General features: G+C 43.3%; 1 protein-coding gene across 7 annotated transcripts in view; it reads right to left on the bottom strand.

Annotated features, from left to right (window-relative positions):
- Nucleotides 1-913: 913 nt before the first annotated feature.
- The window catches only part of PEBP4 (phosphatidylethanolamine binding protein 4), a 360,734-nt gene continuing 342,279 nt past the window's right edge, over nt 914-19,368 (bottom strand). For all 7 annotated transcript variants that reach the window (XM_084803995.1, XM_084803990.1, XM_084803993.1 and 4 more), the window contains one exon: nt 914-2,751. In XM_084803995.1, the coding sequence (XP_084660121.1) occupies nt 2,660-2,751 (92 nt within the window). In that variant the 3' untranslated portion in view covers nt 914-2,659. The remainder of the gene's footprint in view (nt 2,752-19,368) is intronic.

Genomic DNA, 19,368 nt, shown 5'->3' with positions numbered 1-19,368 from the left:
GTTACAGAAACGAGAAAGTCCACTTTGGAAGGTTTAAGTTCCATATCTCAGAGTTTTCCATAGGTTAAACGATTTTGAATAAATAACAGGTGCAACCTGTGTAATGGGTGGGCTAAACTTTCCTTTACGTTTATTCCAAGAGTTCCAACGCTGCTGAAATAGTATTTTCAAACTCATATCTATAAAATAAACTATTCACATGGGTCATCTCTCCATACATGCTGAAAGACAATGTTATGAACTTGAACTACCCAGGAATCCAGCCTCAACATGCACAAGTGCCCCGGATGACAATCAAGAAATGTTCACATGTATGCCTCCAAAGGAATCACCCCCATCCTATCCCATGGACACAAAACATTATGTTAAATTGAGCCCTTATCACCTCTCACAACCCACTGTCCAGGAAAGTATCACTGCCATGTTAGGAAAAATTGAAGCAACTGAGTAAATGAAGCAATTTGCCCAATGCCATAAGGAGCCATTGGATGCAGCTGGGAATAGAAATCCAGAGTTGAGATTGCTGCTCCCTAGTTCTCCCCTCCCCTCTCCACCAACACTGAGTCACTGTATAATCCTCCCTAAGCTCTAAGATATCTAGCAGACCACCTTCCCTTATATATACCCAGCTGACCTTTAAGATTATCAGAGGAGGCCTTGCTGGCCATTCCAAAATTAACAGACTGTCGCCACGCAACACCTCAATGGTGGGTCTTCTCGGTAGCAGCACCCATCCTTCGGAAAACCTGCCCCTGTGCAGTGCAGGAGGAAGAAAATGTGGCATCCTTCAAATGCCTCCTGAAAACAAATTTGCTCACCCAGGCTTTCCCTGGGTTGTAATTCAATTAATCATGCTGCTCCATCTTACTGCTCCTTGTATTGTTTTTATTGTAATTGTTTTTAATTGTGTTTTAATAGTGTATTTTAACTGTGATTTTAATATTTATGTGATTTTAATTTTTGTGAACTGACCAGAGAGCTTCAGTTATTGGGTGGTATAGAAATGTAATAAATAAATATAAATAAAATTTATCTGTGAAATGCTTAGGGATTTTATTATATTTAGTGGTAAATAAATAGCACAATTAAACAAACAAACAAACAAACAATATCACTCGGTGAGATCCTGCTCCAACGGCTGTAACAAAGGCTAAAGTTACAGGTACAAGGGGGAAGGCCTTTTCAGTGGTGGCAGCCTTCTGGGGGGTTCTCTCTTTGTAGAGAGGCTCATCAGTTCTGTGCTCAATTTAAGAAATCATTGAAGTTTTTAAAATTCTGGGATGCTTTTAGGAACAGTCAGTGTAATTTTTAATTTGGATTTTGTTTACCCTGCCATGCTTTGCTACTGATAAAATTTTTAATGATCTTTTATACTTGTTTATAACTGTCCCCCATTTTTAGTGTTATGAAGTACCTATTGTTTGTTATGTCTTCTTACTGTTGTATGCTGCCCTGAGGGTTGTGTAGGACATGTGGAAGGATGAAAGTCCCCAAACAAACAAAATATTGATATTTGCGGAAATGGTGGTAATATAAATATAATGCCAGGTCAAGTGAGAATGAGATCATTTCCCAGCCCTACAATAGAAAAACTAGAGAAAAACAGAGTGAAATGCAGATTTCTTTTTATTGTGATTGTTGCAGTGCATAGCAGGTATTTATTTCGAGGGAGGAAACACACACTTACAACTAGGAAGTGCTAATGGTATGCTTTGGTTGGAAAGGAGATCATGAAGGGAAGCACTATAAAAGCACAGAAATGAACAGTTTAGTGCCAAGAGAACACCTAAAGCAATGCAGTTACCAGACACATGAATGTAGTTCAGACCAAGCCTCGGGCCTTTCAGTGGTAAGAATAGTATTGGATAGGAGAGAACATGCATGTAGGAGTATTTCAAACTTTGTCAGATTTGGGCAGAACGCCAATGATTTGAAAGGGTTGTAGTCACTGGATACAGTCTACTTCTGCCATGTTTACGACAGAATTCCAAAGGCCACAGTACAGGATTCTTTATTTATGCCTGTTTGCCTTAAGAATCAGTCCAACCAAGACTGATTAGCACTATTTAACTAAGAGAGGGACAGGTGCAATCACCATCTTTGAGAAGCACAGTTCCTCTTGTTATTTTTTTTAATGCAAGAGGTCTTAGCATAGTGAGTAGTAAGCTTTGTGACACAAACTGGCTTGCTGGAAAATTTACGTAATTATAGTTTTAGGAGAAGACACATCCCCAGAAATCCTAGCTGGCTGAGGGCAGGGATATGTGTAGTAACAGTTATAGACTGATTAGAACAGCATGTTTTGGGACTGATCTGTTGTCATCTCTGCACCCAAGCTAAGATGAAAAGAATCCAAGGCCCACGTTTAGGCCCACAGAAGTCCTGCAGTTACTGCTCCGCTTCCACCCATGTGCTGAAGAATACCCTAAGAGCTAGAGTTGTCTGCACAGTCCTCTTCACACCAAATGAAAGTTAGATGAAAGAAGGTTAGAGTCTTAAGACTGTAAATCACAGCAAACTGTGACCTGGCAAGAATGCATTTGACACGCCAACAGGCTGGTGCTGAATGAAGAGAGTTGATTCACTCCTGTTCTCCAAAGGGAAAAATGCAAGCAAAAACATTTCAGAGCAAAGGGAAATACCACTGCTGCTGCTGCTCCTAGTCATTGTAGTCCTTAGTGATAAACTGGGTTGAAGCCACAGGTGTTCCAAGCTGAAATTTATCCACAAAGTTCTCCACATTCCAGGAACCTGAAAGGGAAGAGAAATGCCTGAAATCTCGGCTCTTAGAATTCATATGGCCTTTGACTCAGGCTCCAACTATATTCCATCGCAGCGGATTTATTTGTTTACACCTAGATCTGTCCCAGTCGAACAGGGATGGGGTCCAGGGGTGACGGTAGCTGAACCATTCCCGTGTCTGTTGTTTATTTCCCTCTAGCAGCTAGCATCTAGCCACTTCTACTTTCAGAGCTTAGCTGAGGAGTAATGTGCCCAGGAGTGGGGGGCAGACTAACTGTGGGGAGGTAAGCTGTGGTTGCAAAGATGGCTTAACTCCCCCTACCAAACCACACACCCCTTTTCCTCTAAAAATCAGAACCCCTATTCTCCCATTTTATACACTAATGGGGCAGACCAGGTTTAAACAACCAGATAAGCCACTATAGTTGGAATGTCACAGGGTCTCTTGGGAATGGAGCTGTACCACACAAACTATACACCCCAGGTCCTGAAAGTGTGCGCGTGTGTGTGTGTGCGCGCGCACACCCATGCACGTTTCTTGTGACCCAGAGTCTGGCAGCCCAAGACCTTCACTGCCAAATCATAGGGAGGGTGTTGTGACACCTTTCACTGCACATCGGTTCTCCCATGTGTGCCCCTATCAGTCCTACCTCCCCCTGCCCAAACCAATTGGCCAGGAATTCACTCCAGTGCAACAATGACTTGATGAATTCAGTCTTTCTCCTTACCTGATGAATTTCCCTGCCTGTAGCCTGTATCTGAAAGGAGCCGTTGATGCATGTGTCCAACCCACACCTTGCAGGTGGATTGAGAGGTCTATTAGCAGAGGGAAGCTGGGCTGAATTACTTTTGGCAAAGGTTTAACAATGGAGTTTTCCAAGATCGGTGATCAAGGGATGACAGGGGGAAATGTGTTCAATCCAAAGGGGAAAGAATTCTGAATTTTAAGGCTAAAACTTCATGGCAACTCTTCTAGATATATATGCCTTCATAAACTCCTTGTCTGAGAGACCCATACCCCTTACAGGTTTGTTTGTTTGTTTGTTTATTTATTTATATAGAGATTTGTATCCCACCTTTCCAGTGCCTATACATTATTCAAGGTGGCTCAAAACAATTTAAAATCACAATGTCATGAAGTACAATAAAAATACATTAAAATACAACAAAAATGCATTAAAATACAACAAAAATGCATTAAAATACAACAAAAATGCATTAAAATACAACAAAAATGCATTAAAATACATCAAAGGCAGAGATCACAGGAAAAATGACAACATAACAGCAGATACTTATCAGGCAAAAGCCTGCAGGAATAAAAATGCCTTTACCAAGAGGCAAAAGACAGCCAGAGAAGGGGCCATCCATGCTTTACAAAGCAAGGTGTTCCTTAATATTATTGCAGCCACTGAGAAAGTTGCCATCAATTGTGCCTCCACCCTGGATGAGTTTGTATGTATACTTAAAATATTCATATCCTCTGAGCTATGCATGCCAGTTCTTCTGGGCTGAAACTACAACGTGTTCATGCTTTGGACTGGGATATGCAAGGCTAACAAGGACCATGAAGAAACCAATAAAACTCCCATGGGTTATCTGAACTACAGACTTATAGCACAATCCTATATATATATCTATTCAAAACTAAGTCCCATTGGGTTCAATGGCACTTACTCCTAGAAAACTGGGTATAGGATTGCAGCCCTAAACTGGTTTAATAATCATTCACTCTGCCCATGGACCCTGAGTGGGAATTATAATTCTGTGAGTGGGGATGAAACTCTCTAAAAGAGAATTCTCAGCACCTTTGCAAACTACAATTCTCAGGAAACCTGAATAGCATATATTTGTCCTAGACATTCTGGCAATGAGCCAGATCTGTATATTATTCTTAAATGGCATTTTATTGTATTTTTATGCCACGTAAGCTGCCCCAGTAAGTTCTGTTTGGAGGATGAGTAAAATGCATTAAGCTTGAAACTTTGACTGAGCTATTCTGGCCTATGTTCAAGCCCGCGGTAGTAGACTCCTTGAAGATTTTCTCTTGTCTACTAAAAGCAACACAAATGGAAATCAGCAAGGATGCCTCATGAGAACTTCCTGGCTTCCAGAATACAGAGGAAGGACACAATTTTGTTTTTATTCTTCATGCTATTTGTCCTTTTAAATTCTAACTTGTTCTTACATGACCTTGGAAGAAATGCTTCTCACCATTTCCCACCAGCCTACCCCAAAGAAGCCCTGGAAATCCCCAGCCACCCGCATGGCTACACTCTTGTGGGGACAGTGACAGAGCTCCCTGGGACTCCTCCCATCAGTGATCTAAATGTGATTCATCCCCTGCTGCTCACTACTTCCCACTGCTCCAAATTCTATTGAGTGCTGGCTAATCCCTCCCCTTTGACCTCCCCTTTCTCTGTATGCTAGAGTGGCCCATGAAAGCTTCCATATGGCTCTAAAGCACCGCTCAGCCCACACATACATGTGCGTCCAGCTGCATTTGTAGTATCATCCTTCTCTGCTAAATTTCATGACTGGCTGTGGGGGAAGAGAGGACAAGCCGTTGTTGTTGTTGTTTAATGTAAAACCCCTCTCCGCACAAACCTTTGATCCCATGACCTGAGAACCATGGATAAAAATGAATTTACTGAGAAACAAGAAGTGAAATTGCATCTAGCCCCAGAGCGATTGCTTTCATGCCCATTAACTTGAACAGGAAACCCTCACTGTTACATGCCTCGAGTGAAGAATTCACAGTACCCTGGCTCCCGTGCTGGTGCTTCAGGGCAAAACTAGATGTGAAGGGGGCAGCCCCATTCATGTTCAAAGCATTCTAAGTTGTACATCAAAAGTTGTGCACAGGTGAAGGGAACTTAAGCCTCCTTTTCTCCAGCTCCTCGTACTTCCCTGCCCCAGGCACTTTTCTCCCAGCCCAGCTCTGATACTGTAGACTACGGTAGCTGCTGCTCCTACTTCTTTGGCTGAGGGCAGCGGGGAACTGCATGTTCTTGGCCTGGAGCATTAGCCACCCTTCACAGCAGGGAATTAATATGTACCACTTTCATGGTCACTGCTACAGTGCCTCTGGCTGTTTATAAAAATGTAAGAAGAGCCTTGCAAGATTAGACCAAAGGTCTCTCAGGTACAGCATCCTGTTTCCCATAGTGGGAAGTCCACATAAAGGCAATAGCCCTCTGCTGCTGTTGTTCCCAGCAGCTGCTTCTCAGAGCCATATAGCCTTCAGGACTCGTGGCCATTGATAGACCTATCCTCCATTAATTTGTCTAACACCTTTTAAATACACCTAAGCTAGTGGACATAACCACATCTTGTGACAATGAATTCCTTGAATTAATTATGTATTGTGTGAAGAAGCTCTTATTTTTGTCTGTCGTGACTCTATTGCCAGCTTCATTAGATGATCCTGAGTTCTAGTATTTTGAGAGGAGAAAAATATCTTTATTCACTTCTTCCAGTTTTGGGAGGTGTCTGCTCCAAAATTTGACCCATATTTTCATCTTATGCTGCCCACAAGACTCAAGGTAACTGGGCTGTCCCAGAAATGCACGGACAGAGTTTGGCTATCTGCTACTTTCTTGAATTACCTTTAAAAATAACTTTGGAGGACAAAAGTCATTGTGCATTCTCACCAAATAAATAATATTAATTGTTATAAATAAATAAATAAATAAATAAATAAATAAATAAATAAATAAATAAAGGACTCAGAGAGATGTCTGAAGGCAAATGATGCAGTTCTGTTGCTGAAACCACACAGGTTTGGCCCTGCACGTTGGTTGGGTTGGGTTGAGGGTCATATGTGTGCCACCCTGAGTACTTTGGAGGAAAGCAAGGTAGAATTGTGACCAATAAAAACAATAACAATATAAATTCATTCTGAATACTCATACAAGTAGGGTAAAGCAAGGAAGGGCACAAGAACCTTCCAGCTCAGCCAACACACAGTCATGATGGTGAACAGTATTAACACAGGATTTATCTCTGCTTAAGAGCCTCATGTGGCACAGAGTGGTAGATGGCAGTATGAGTATTGCAACTGAAACTCTCCCCATGACCTGAGTTCGATCCCAGCAGAAGCCGGTCTCAGGTAGCCGGCTCAGGTCGACTCAGCCCTCCATCCTTCCGAGGGTGGTAAAATGAGTACCCAGCTTGCTGGGGGAAAGGTAGTCACGACTGGGGAAGGTAATGGCAAACCACCCCGCTATAGTCTGCCATGAAAATGTCAGCGTAAGCAGCATCCCTCTAGGGGTCAGTAATGACCCGGTGCTTGCACAGGAGGAACCTTTCCTTTCCTATCTCTGCTTACATTTTAGCTTTGTGTTTAAGGTGTGATGGGCAAAAGTGTCCTTCCTTAACAAGTACAATTTGAACCATTCCAACAAAGTTCCCAGTTGTCCCTACACTAAGGGCAGTTCCTAACACATGCACACTGGTGTTTAATGATATGTATTTTGCCCTCACTACAAGTTTGTTGTGGGAAACACTTATATAACATATTTACTGCTTAAATTGAAACTCTAACTCCCTGATCTCTTAACTGGTGAAACAATAGCAAGTCAGTAGTAAGTTGACTCAGAACTAGGGCCCAAGCACCATTTTGTGGGGCCCAGTAGTATAAACTTATAACATAGGCCTCCTCCCACAAACATTCCACAATCCCACCCCTTTCATACAATCTCATGAGTCATGAGATAAAAGTTTCTACTTTAATTCTACACATTCTACATTTATGAAATTACATGACGGCCCACACTGGGGCTTTTTCACCACACTCCACCCCCTTGCTGTTTTTGTTTAACATAACATTCAGCCTGAAGAAGTGTTCTACAAAGCTTGATGACTATTTTGTAACTTTTGACTTGGTCCTAGTAAAGGCATTATCCTGTTGATGTTTTGATTTTTTGTATTCTAATGGACCAACACAGCTGCAAATATTTCATAAATATATCAGTGTATTTCAAAGCTTTAATTTTCTGACCTTTTTCACTGGAAAATCATAAATTACCTCTTCAAAGTTAATTTTCCTTACAATCTCACACTTGACAGACAAAATAGCTATGTGGCTTAAACATTCTTGCCCCAATGTTATATTTATAGCCAGACATGCAGTAGTGTGTGTGCGAACTAGGCATATAGAGTACAATCCTATGCATGTTTAGACAGAAACAAGTCTTACAACTCCCAGCATGCCCCAGCTAGCCATTTTTTTCTGTCTAAACATCTAAAAATTTCAATTTTTTTTCCATCTAAAGGTTTTTTTTGTAAGAAGAAAGATGGAAGAAGTCCAGATGTCATCTTCAATTTCTAGCCCTCCCCGTATCTCCCCACCACTTCTTCCATCTTTCCTCTTACAAAAAACCCCCAAAACCCTATTAAGGAAGAAAAGGTGGAATAGCAGCACAATGCCTTTTGACTGTTAACACTAGGAGCCCTCCATCTGGAAGCAGTCTTAGTTTGTAAGAGCCTGTGGATTGTTATGATCCTATTCTTTTCTCCTGGACCCACCCATGTTGCTGTGCAACACTGATTGTCGCTGGGCCAGGATGGCTGTCTGCTTTATCTAAATTCAAATCTCAGTGGTTTAATAAACACAACAAACCGACCCTGCAGCTCTTGCAAAACAGCGAGCAAAGTACAGTTGCTTCATCGCCTGCCTCCAAGGCAATGGGTCCAGTGAAGAACAAGTGAGGATGCAGCTGAGTTCAACTGCCTTCTCCTTGCTGCTACAAACAGAAGGAGGAACCAGCTGAGGAGCAAGCTCATACATGCCTGCTAGCCCCTGGTGACTCAGTGCTGGAGTGCAAGGGAATGGAGGGTCTATATGCTGCAGTTTGGCAACTGTGCAAGAGATAAAAGCCCCAGATCTACAACAATCTTTGCTTTCCCCTCCCGCTGGATGACGCTGTCAAATTTGGGTGAACCCCAAGGAAGTGTCACTCCTGGAACTTCAGCCACTGCCTTGATTGGGAGTGTACACATTGTGCAACATCAGCTCATTCACTTTTCCCATGGGGCCCACCATTCTTTTCTGAGGGATCAAACTCAAATGAAAGCAGTAACTGATTCTGGCTCACTGAACTCAAGCAGAGTCCCAGGATGCATTCTACAATGAGGGAGAAAGGTAACTTGCTGCAAGTCCTGTGCAAAAATGGTTTGCCTCATCTAGCACTGAGATGTCCATTTGCTTTTGCCTCTCATGTATCGGAGTTGTAACAAGCAACAACAACATACTTGGTACTTACCACATTTGAATCTTGTCCTCAGCATCCACTGTGGTGCAGCAGAGAGATTGTTTAGTCTCGATGTGAGAGATTTCATTAGAAATCCCCAATGAAGCTCACCAGGGAGCCCACTAAATGTTCAGCACTTGCATACTATAAAAATGATGGAACTACTCTCAGGGACTCAAAGCTAGGCTGGAATGTGTGGGCTCAGGCCTCACACCCCTCTGGAGACACAGAATGTGAGAATAGAGGTTCCAACACCAACACTGTTTGATTGGCAGTCAATACGAAACTTCTGGATTAGTTAGGCCTAGTATAAATACGAGGAGCGCAGCCTTTTGTTCTTGCCTGGTCAACAGAACAAGATCTTCTGCATGCTGTACTTCTGGCTTTGACTTAAGTCCCTACTCTCCAGTTGTAGCAATGGACAACCAGGACCCTTAGTTGGAGAAGACCCATCCTGGATTCAGGTATGGCTGCTCATGGCCCTGGTCTCACCAGTTGCAAATAAGGCTGAGGACAGAAAGCCAACCTTGAAGATGTAAATATGTGTATGCTCAGCAATGGATGGAGCATTTCCCAGTTTAGGGATACATCCAACCTCTCACCATTCTTCAACCTCATGGGAGCTGGATAAAGGGGTGGTGGGAGTGGGGAGAGTTGTGTCTAGAACTTGGAAGTGCTAGAAACAAGCATTTTATCAACACATTTTAAATGCAATGGGCAATACCGCAGAATTTTCAAATTAAGTTATCACATGGTGATGACTGCAATCAGCTGAAAAACATGATCCACCGATTCTGTCCTAGGCAAGTAATCACGTTTACTTCACATTAGATTATGCAAAGGATCTTACCTGTGGCAGACATTAGTCTTCCTCTGTAGAGTACTGGGGGGAAGAAACTACTGCTTTCTAGTCTAGTAATGACAGTCTTGTAAACTGCCTTCTAAGTGCGCCCTGAAAGGCAGGTTAAAAATCTTTTAAATAAACATGTATTAAAGTTTACAGGCAAAATGGCACTGAATGAAGTTTAAAAGATATTTCCCCTTACTCCTAGAGTTGCTTTGCTACCTTCCTTCTAAAAGATAACATGCGCTTTTAACCGACTATACTGAGAGGCAGAAATTCTGTGGGTGCAACATTCCCCTATATGTCTACACCAGTCGAATTTCTGCATGACATGCAATTATTAAAAGCACTTAGCCCCTAAGGTAAAAAAGGGGCAATGCTACACACTTCCAGTAAGGGTATTTTGCCTGAAATCTCACATTTTTCTATATCTCCCTGAATCGAGGGAGACAACCACTTATTGCTTAGGTAACAGCTTATTAATTTGTTGCAAGCTTGAATTTGTTTATCCGTTAATGGCGCAATCCTATGGCGATGACTGTAAGTGTCTGAATCTTCGTCTCTGCCACTCCTCCAGCCCTGCATTTTGGATAGACGGGCTTTTTTGCCCATCTAGTGAAAGAGTCTTGGAGGGGGAGGGAAGGAGGCCTCTCCAGTCTCCTCCCGTCCCCACCCACCTCTTAATAGAGAATAATTCTGTTAAGGAAAGAGTTATTCTGGTTCTTTCCTTACTTCTGTTCTGACCTCAGGATAGGGCAAAACCACACACCACATGCAAAGGGGCATAACTGTAGCTCAATAGCTCTTTTTTGTTTTAAAAGCTGCTTTGGGAGGGCATGACTGGTTACAAAGAAACAGCAAGGGGGAGGGGTATCTAACCCTTCCCTCCCATACATTTTATACCACAAATCATCCCAAATGGCTTTTCCTCCCATTGGGTTTCAATTTCATGTTGGCTCTTGTGTGTAACATGTAGTCAAGATCTACAGTGGCTGCATAAGGAATACTATGAAGAGCTGTGCAGGGTTCATAACTAAATGAAACAGAGTCTAATCTAAAGATTCTAAACAGAGTCTAATCTAAACAGAGTCTAATCTAAAGACTCTCTGATTGTACAAACAAAGCCAAGGAGAAGTTACTGATTTGGGCTAAAAGCTGTGAATTAACAAACTCCAGAACAGTGTTAAGTATTATCATACCAACATGTTCTCAAATCAGCTTTCTTTTAAGGAGAAAGTTAAGTTTCTATACCTCATGCTTGCTGATATATGTTTGAAAACGTGACAGCAAGAATATTAAAGGAGGGAAGAAGCAGACTGGTAAAAGAAAAGAAAAATTAACCAACTCATTATTTCTGTGCCTGGGCACCATTCCTCCACACCCCATGGACTGATTTATATTTTTCATACATGAGTGTAAAAATCTGAGAATAAGAATTCTATAAAATAACTCCAACATGTCCAACAAACTGTAGTTTGGCATCTGCTCTGTTCATGAACATGATAGGCAAATCATGGTATTTTTGGCTGTGGTTGTAGCTACTGATATATGTTCTATATATGTAGCTCCTGGTATATGTTCAATGTAGCCCACAATGTTCAAGAAGTCCATTTCTGCCTCATCCTACGCATGTTTACTTGGAACGTAAGTCACACTGATTTCAGTGGAACTTTCTCCTAAGTAAGTGTGTGAAGGATTGTGGCCTGGGAAAACAAAAACTGAAGGGCTAAAAAGCATGGGAAAATAAAAAGTTCTTCACCTGGCATTGAAAAGACCATAATGTAGGTACCTGGCATGCCTCTCTGGGGAGGTCATTCCACAATTGGAGTGCCACCACTGAAAAGGCCTTCTCCTTAGTAGTTACCTGCGTGACCTTATTTGGTGAGGGTACCCAGAGGACCTCTGAGGATGATCTTAGGGTCTGAGCAGGTATATATATAGGAGGAATTGATGGTGGGGAGAAATTAAGAGAGAAGAAGGTGACATGCATGGTAATTGTGGTAATGGATGTTCATAATGGGGCTACCAAGATTTTATTTAATTTCTTTAAATGTTTGATCTTATAAAAAGCAAGGAATAAGAGCCAAGCTTCCCTGCCTTCCCCTATCAAACCCACACTTGCTGGCTGAAGTGGGAATCCAATGAACTCCTGTCCTCTTTCCAGAACAAAGATGGATTTTTAAACGTTTCTCTTTGTGAATATGTTTCAGTCCTTATTGCCTAGATACGAAATGGCCAACTCATTCATTAATCTTGGGTGCTGGTGACTCACCAGATCTCTTTAACAACCAAGAAGGGGGTGGGGGAAGAGGGAAGGAAGAGTGAACCACTGTGGGTCAGAAGGGCTGAAATCCATTCTGTGTATGAACAATGAGGGACTTCACACTTGGCTTGGCCCATAGTTGGAGCTCATTTCCTGCAGAATTATATCATAGTGTCTTGCCCTTATCTGAGCTATTGCTCAGTCTGAGGAGCTGAAAATATACAGCAAACATCTGCTGTTGCCATCGCTATAATTCCCATTGAACAGATGGTTGGTGATAGTGAAGCATAGTGGGTAGAACACTGCTTTGCCCAAATCATAGGAGTCAAACTGTGAGTAGGGTAAAAAGGCTCATTGCCTGCTCTGTGCTACTTGGGATGGCACCAGGTAGTCATGTTCCCAGGCTGAGGCCAGATGTTGCCTCAACCATGCGGACATACAGCTACTTTTAGCCAAATCCATTCCACTTCTTCTCAGGTCCCAAGTCCATTACCATCATCTCTCTCTCTCTCTCTCTCTCTCTCTCTCATCACATACACACACTCCCTCTCTGCTACCACTCATAGTGCTATATGCCACAGCAACACTAACCAACATATTTTTACTCCTGAGATTTTAGCCTATTCAGGCATTCAAATCAAGCAATGAAGGAGAGCAGATACAAGCCTGCTAGCTCTGCTCCCCACTGCCAAACATCTGCAGAGTTCTCTACTTGTGGAGGATCCTCGCACAATTTAGAACTCTGGAAAATCAGAGCTCCACATTGAGCAAAGGAGCATGAATAGATAATGTTACCTGATGCCAACATGTGCCTCCAACTCATGACAGGCTAGTGATGGAGGGGGGCAGAGCTAGTGCACTCATCCCAATTAGCCTTCATCACATGAGTAATTTGAACACTTGAATGGGGCATCTATCTAACAAGTCTGCCAGTGGCAGACTGGTTGTGTGCGAACGGTTCCAGCTTCTTCCTTCAGAGGAAGTGGACAAGGTGCTTTCATCTTTAAGGCTGACCACCTGCTTACTCAATCCTTGCCCATCTTGGCTCATTATGAGATACAGGGAGAGACTTAGGGAAGGGATCAAGGTGGTGGTGAATGCCTCCCTCAAGGAGGGAGTGATGCCACCAGCCCTCAAGGAGGTGGTGATAAGACCACTGTTAAAGAAGCTCTCCTTGGATCCCCAAGACTTGAACAACTTTTGCCGGGTCTCAAGTCTGCCGGTGTTGGGCAAGGTGATTGAGTGGGTGGTGGTGCTGCAGTTGCAGGTACGCTTGGGAGAAGCTGATTATCTGGATCCATTTCAATTGGGCTTTAGGCCTGGGCCAGAAATGGCCTTGGTGCCTTGGTGGATGATATGGGGAGGGCTCTGGATAGGGGCGAATGCTCCTTCCCTGTTCTCCTTGAGATCTCAGCAGCTTTTGATACCGTTAACCACGGCATCCGCCTGGACCACCTGGAGGGGTTGGGCATAGGAGACACTGTATTATGGTGGTTCTGTTCGTTCCTCTCTGGCAAGTACTAGAGGGTAGCTCTGGGGGAGGAGACTTCAGACCCTTGGCTGCTTACTTGCGGGGTGCCACAGGGTTCTATTCTATCCCTGATGTTGTTTAACATCTATATGAAGCCACTGGGGGCTATCATCAAGAGGTTTGGGATGCAATGTCACCAATATGCAGATGACTCTACCTCTCATTTACATTCTCGCCAAGGACCCAAGGTTGGCTGTAGAAACCCTGTCCAAGTGTCTGGAGTTGGTGAGTGGCTGGATGGGAAGGACTAAGTTGAAACTGAACCCCGACAAAACCGAAATACTTTTGATGGGAGACAAGGGGAGGTTCGGGGAGGTTGACCTGGTGTTGAATGGGGTATGGCTACTAGGGATGGCAGAGAATTCCGCCACAGATCTCGGGGAGGCCGAATGCCAGTGCATTCGGCCCCCTGAAATCTGTGGTGGAACGGCCTGCCACCCCCCCACAGATCCCCCCGGGACGAGACTTACCTGGGGCGGATCTTCCGGGCAGCGGTGGCTCTGGCGGCGGCTTTGGTGGCGGCTGGTCTTCTGACCGGCTGCCGCCATTTGCAGTTGTTGTTGTTGTTGTTTTTTACACAGACCTGATAGGCTACGTAAGTTTTTACGTAGCATAAAACGACTGGGTAAAAAAAAAAAGGCGTACGCAAATGGCGGCAGCTACAGCCGCCGCCATTTGTGTTCCTTCTTTTGGGCTGTCTTAGTCTACGTAAATAATTATGTAGACTAAGATGGCGAAAATAAGGGGAACGCAAATAGCGTCCGCTACGCTATTTGCGTTCCCCTTATTTTTGCCGTCATAGTCTACGTAAATATTTACGTAGATTAAGATGCCCAAAAAGAAGGAATGCAAATGGCGGCAGCTGTAGCCGCCGCCATTTGCGTACGTGGGTTGTTGTTCTTGTTTTTACCCAGAGCCCTCCGTGGCCGGAAATCTGGCTGCGGACGGCTCTGGCCTGGCTGGGCCTGGCCGGCTGCTTCACGGAGCTGCCGCGGAGCACAGCCGGCCACGGAGGATTCCGGGGGGGAGGAATGGAGCGCCTCCCCCCATCCAGGATTCCGGGGGGAGGGACGGAATGCCTCCCCCCCCACCATCAGCATAATCCATGGAAGGTGATTTTCGTACATCCCTAATGGCTACCCTTGAAAGGTCAGGTCTGCAGCCTGGGGGTCATCTTAGACTCCCAGCTGTCCATGGAGGCTCAGGTGTCATCTGTGAGCCGGGCAGCACTGTACCAACTCCATCGATAGAGTGGCTGTGCCCCTACCTCCCTAACCATCTGCTCCCATCAGCAGTTTATACCCTAGTCTCCTCTTGCCTAGACTACTGTAATGCGCTCTATGTGGGGTTACCCTTGAAGACGGTTTGGAAGTTGCAGCTGATGCAGAATGCAGCCGCCCGCCTGATTAAAGGCAGCTGTCGGCGAGACCACATCGCTCCAGTGCTGAAGGAGTTGCACAGGTTACCAGTTGTTTTCCGGGCCCAATTCAAGGCATTGGCATTGACCTTTAAAACCCTATATGGTTCTGGCCTAGTCTATCTTAAGGAGTGCCTCCAACAACACCAGGGACGCCTCTCAACGAGATCTGCCTCAGAAGGCCTTCTGTCAGTCCCATCAGGCTGGTGAGGACTAGGGAGAGGGCCTTTTCTGTGGTGGCCCCCACTCTGTGGAATCCCCTCCCTAGCGACCTCCGGCATGCCCCCTCTTTGGTGATCTTCTGCTGGGCTTTGAAAACCTGGCTGTTCAGGCGGGCACTTGGGGTGAGTAAGGGTTTTTCAGAGCAATGTTGTTTTGTTCAATTGATGATGTAAATTTGTTGTATTTTGTGTTGTTATTTGTATTGTATGCCGCTTAGAGTGACCGGGTAGCCAGTCCAGTTGTACGGCTAATAAATCTATCTATCTATCTATCTATCTATCTATCTATCTATCTATCTATCACATAATCCTGTTTGCCCATGTCAGTCAGAGTCATACTGCAGTTCTACTGCAACCCACTAGCTGTGTGTGTTGCATTAACAATTTCTCACATGAATCTGATTTTTCTATCACCACTGCATTTTGTGAACAAAATGTATAAGTCAAAGGGCATCTTGCTAAGCATGCACGCACAAGAAGAACAGGCCCAAATACCATGTAGTATACAGCTTTGCAGGCCATAGCATCCTCAATGTTGGCTCCCACTATTGATAGAAGAGCTCACACAATCAGAGTCATACTGGTATCAGCAGAGTTTGCGCTTTATAATTTATCTGCCTCATCACTGGGTTTCTTCTGGGTGATAGGGGTCCTGAAGCTTTCCCGCAAAGATTAATGATGTCCCAGTGGCAGTAGGCGGGAATCCTTCTTGCTATTAACAATACCTAGAGTCTTGTGTACTGTTGATGGTGCTGAACACACTCATATTGTAGGCCCATTCATTTAACTTGACGAGAAGACTGGCCAAGTGGCAACCCCCTACTTAGAAGCCTACTTAAAAGCCAGCTGAGAGTATGGGCAAAACTGGTCTCTGAAGGATTGTTTGGGAATGCCTTCGTTTCTCCTCCGTTCCTAGGAACATTTCCTTTTAAATTCTCCATCCCTTAAACTGGACAGGCAGGAATATTGGAGTCAATATTGGGCCCATTGTTGATGACAAGCTGAATCATATTTGAACAATACAATTCTACAGGCTGTACAGTGGTGGCTCAGCAGAAGGAAAAGAAAGGCTGATACTACAATTATCTTTGTACAGTGCTTAGTTTTTGAGACACAGAACAACAAAACACTAATACTACTACTGATAATAAGCAAAATACAAGTCTGGGCTTTAGGAGCCCAACAGCAGAGAAAAACAATTATGATATTGCATGGAAGGATTTCACAAATGTAATGTCTGTTGAACACAGTCTGTTTTAAACACCAGAGAACTTCATGTGCATGTTTGTTTAATCCAGAGCAATTAGAATTTGCTCATCTCTGAAACCCACTGAAAATTATTGAAATAGTCCTATAGTCCTTCTTAGTGTTGTATGTGGATTCTGGCCTAACACCAAACATTCTGTCCAAGTATTTAAAAGTTTAAGTCAGTAGAATCTTTGAAAATGTTTAGAAAATATCATATTTGTGCTATGGTGGACATTTTCTGCTATGGTGCAGAAAATTCTCAAGTCGTCAAATGTCTTAAAGGGAGTTTAAGATATAGCCATGTCTAGTACTCAAGGCTGCTGATACAGTCTTAGCTTCTTGAAGGTTGCACTCAAACTACTTTCCTGGGAGTAAATTCCATTTAACTCAATTGGACTTACTTCTAAGTAGACATGTATAGGATTGCACTATAAGACTTCTTTAGTTTTCATTTACATTCTGGAATCATGACCAGAGGTGGCCATGATCTAAAGTCTAGGACACCAAGAAGATCTGGGGATGTAAAAACATTTCCCATCCACTCTGCTTCTCACAAGAACTTTAATGTATTTCTCCCATGTATTTCTGCCAATGTCAATCTACCAACTTGTTTCCAACAAATACGTGTTTTTGATGCAGGAATCTTTGATCTGCATATATCCTCCATGAAATTAGGTTCTCTGGACACAGTGGCCTAGACTGAGTGTCCAGGAACCTGAAAACCTCTCTTTTACTACATTTCCTCTTGTGATCCTCCACGATTCTGAACTTGAGGCCCTTTCAAACATTATGTCAAGGAAATACATATACTGGGGTTGCCAATCAACAGGTTGCTGCAGGTGATTATGGGTCCCTGACATAAGATAACACATGTTTATAAACAAATGTTTGTTGCTCATTGCCACTTTACATTGCAAACGTAAAACTTGTTAAGTGTTAACCTAAAAAATGTATGGTATGAACTGACCTGTGTAGATAACCGTAATTTATCCAAAGGTGATCTCTGTATTGATTCATAGCTTGTATCCGTATGACCCACACAGGGACGCCCTATTCAAATTCTCACAGAGCAATCCCTGGGATGTGAATATGGAAGCAATGTGGTAGCATGGCTCTATCTTGATCAGGGAGGGCTTAATCTTGCTATGTAGCTGTCTGTCTATGTAGCTGTCTGTCTATGTAGCTGTCTGAGGCAAATCAAATGGAAAGACTCACTGGGATTTGGCACATTCCAGTGACAACGTTCTGCTAGCCAGAATAAGCTTAGAAACGAACTTGAGACACACACATCTTGAATGGTATGGCAGAATCAGTCCCTAACAGAAGGGGGGCTACTCCAGTATCTCTATCCTTCAGTACTGATGGTGACTTTAAAGTGCTATTAAGCTTTTCAAGATAGTAAGCTTTGTTTTCTCAATGATGCAGGAAACCATAGATACCAACTCCCTTCTAGAAATTACCAGTCGCCCCACAGGGATTTCAGCACTTGGCTTATGAACAGTTGAATTCTCCACCCGATAGTGGCCAGGTCTAGTTGTCGCTTTTGGTTCTCAGGCTGATAGTGTTTTAACCTGATTTTCCAGCTGGGTGGAACAGCGGCACAAGCAGAGCCTTGCACAAGTCATGATAGAGCACATCCTATTATTTTTTTAAAATTGCATTTTTGACTCGCAAAGTGCTTTGCAATGTTTATTGTGTTTGCTGCTGCAAGAAGTCTGTGAAGGAGGTCTTTGCTGTTCCCATTTGGAGGCAGGGACACTGAAGCTGAAATACAGTTACTGCACTTAAGCCACCCAGTGAATTCAGAGGTACGAGATGAGCCCAGGTCAGCATATCAAAATTTTTCATCCACCACAGCACACCGACTCTAATAAGTATCACTATCAAATAATGTGGAGGTAAGTCACACCACTGGCCTTGTCACCTGCAGGCTACTGCAGTCACATTCACATCCCTTCTCTGTCATAAGAGCTACTCAGCACTGAGGACTTCTAAGCAAGGGTAACTCCTTCAACTACAGGCAGCTGCCAGAGAACGGATGGGTGTGTGGGGAACAACATAATCACTGCATGACCCATCTTATCTAGGGCTGACAGAAGAATCTTTGGGGACAATGGAGAAAAGTGAGCAGGCAGAATAATCCACATTCCTGATGTTCACTTCCCACATGTTTCCTAATTAGTCTCAGGAAAAGAACAAAAATCTGTTGCATAATTCTGTGGACAGTTGAGGCTCTAACCCCCTAACCCCCACCCTTGCTAAGCTCATGCATATGACATTTACCACTGAGAGGGCAAAGTGGCTGGATTTCTTCATCCCTTCTTTTATCAACTGGTGTCACATAATCTGGTGTCACATAATCTTCTTGTTTCATTTGCTTTGCTCTCTGCTGCACAGCATGTCAGCTCACATCATCCAAAAAATATACACAAATGCATACAGATGTACCCTCTCCAGAAAAAAACTCACATAGCTCCCAACTGTGATAAGGGCCTATCAAAGATAATAAATTATCTGCATATCTGATAATAAATCTGCAAATAATTATCTGATAATAAATCTGCAAAGATGTATTTGTCTTTAACATCCTTGAATGTCTCTTTCCTCCTTCAGTTTCCCACTGATTTGTTCAAGTATTTAAATTAAAGACCAACAGAGGCCACAGTTTAGTGCCCTCTTCTGGACACTTGAAATTTAATTTAGGGAATTCACACTGAAATCTGCCATGAAGAAGTCCAGTCCATGTTTTGTGAAATGGGGTTTCCTAGGCTTTAAAAATACTGTCCATAACATAAATGTGAACATAAATCTTTGGTTGAAGTTTATATTCATTATGGGTGAAAATACT

Source organism: Heloderma suspectum, chromosome 6, assembly GCF_057233095.1.
Source record: "Heloderma suspectum isolate Gila_16-S chromosome 6, 16-S_ref, whole genome shotgun sequence".
NCBI lineage: Eukaryota > Metazoa > Chordata > Lepidosauria > Squamata > Helodermatidae > Heloderma > Heloderma suspectum.
This window is presented reverse-complemented; position numbering and strand designations above follow the sequence as displayed.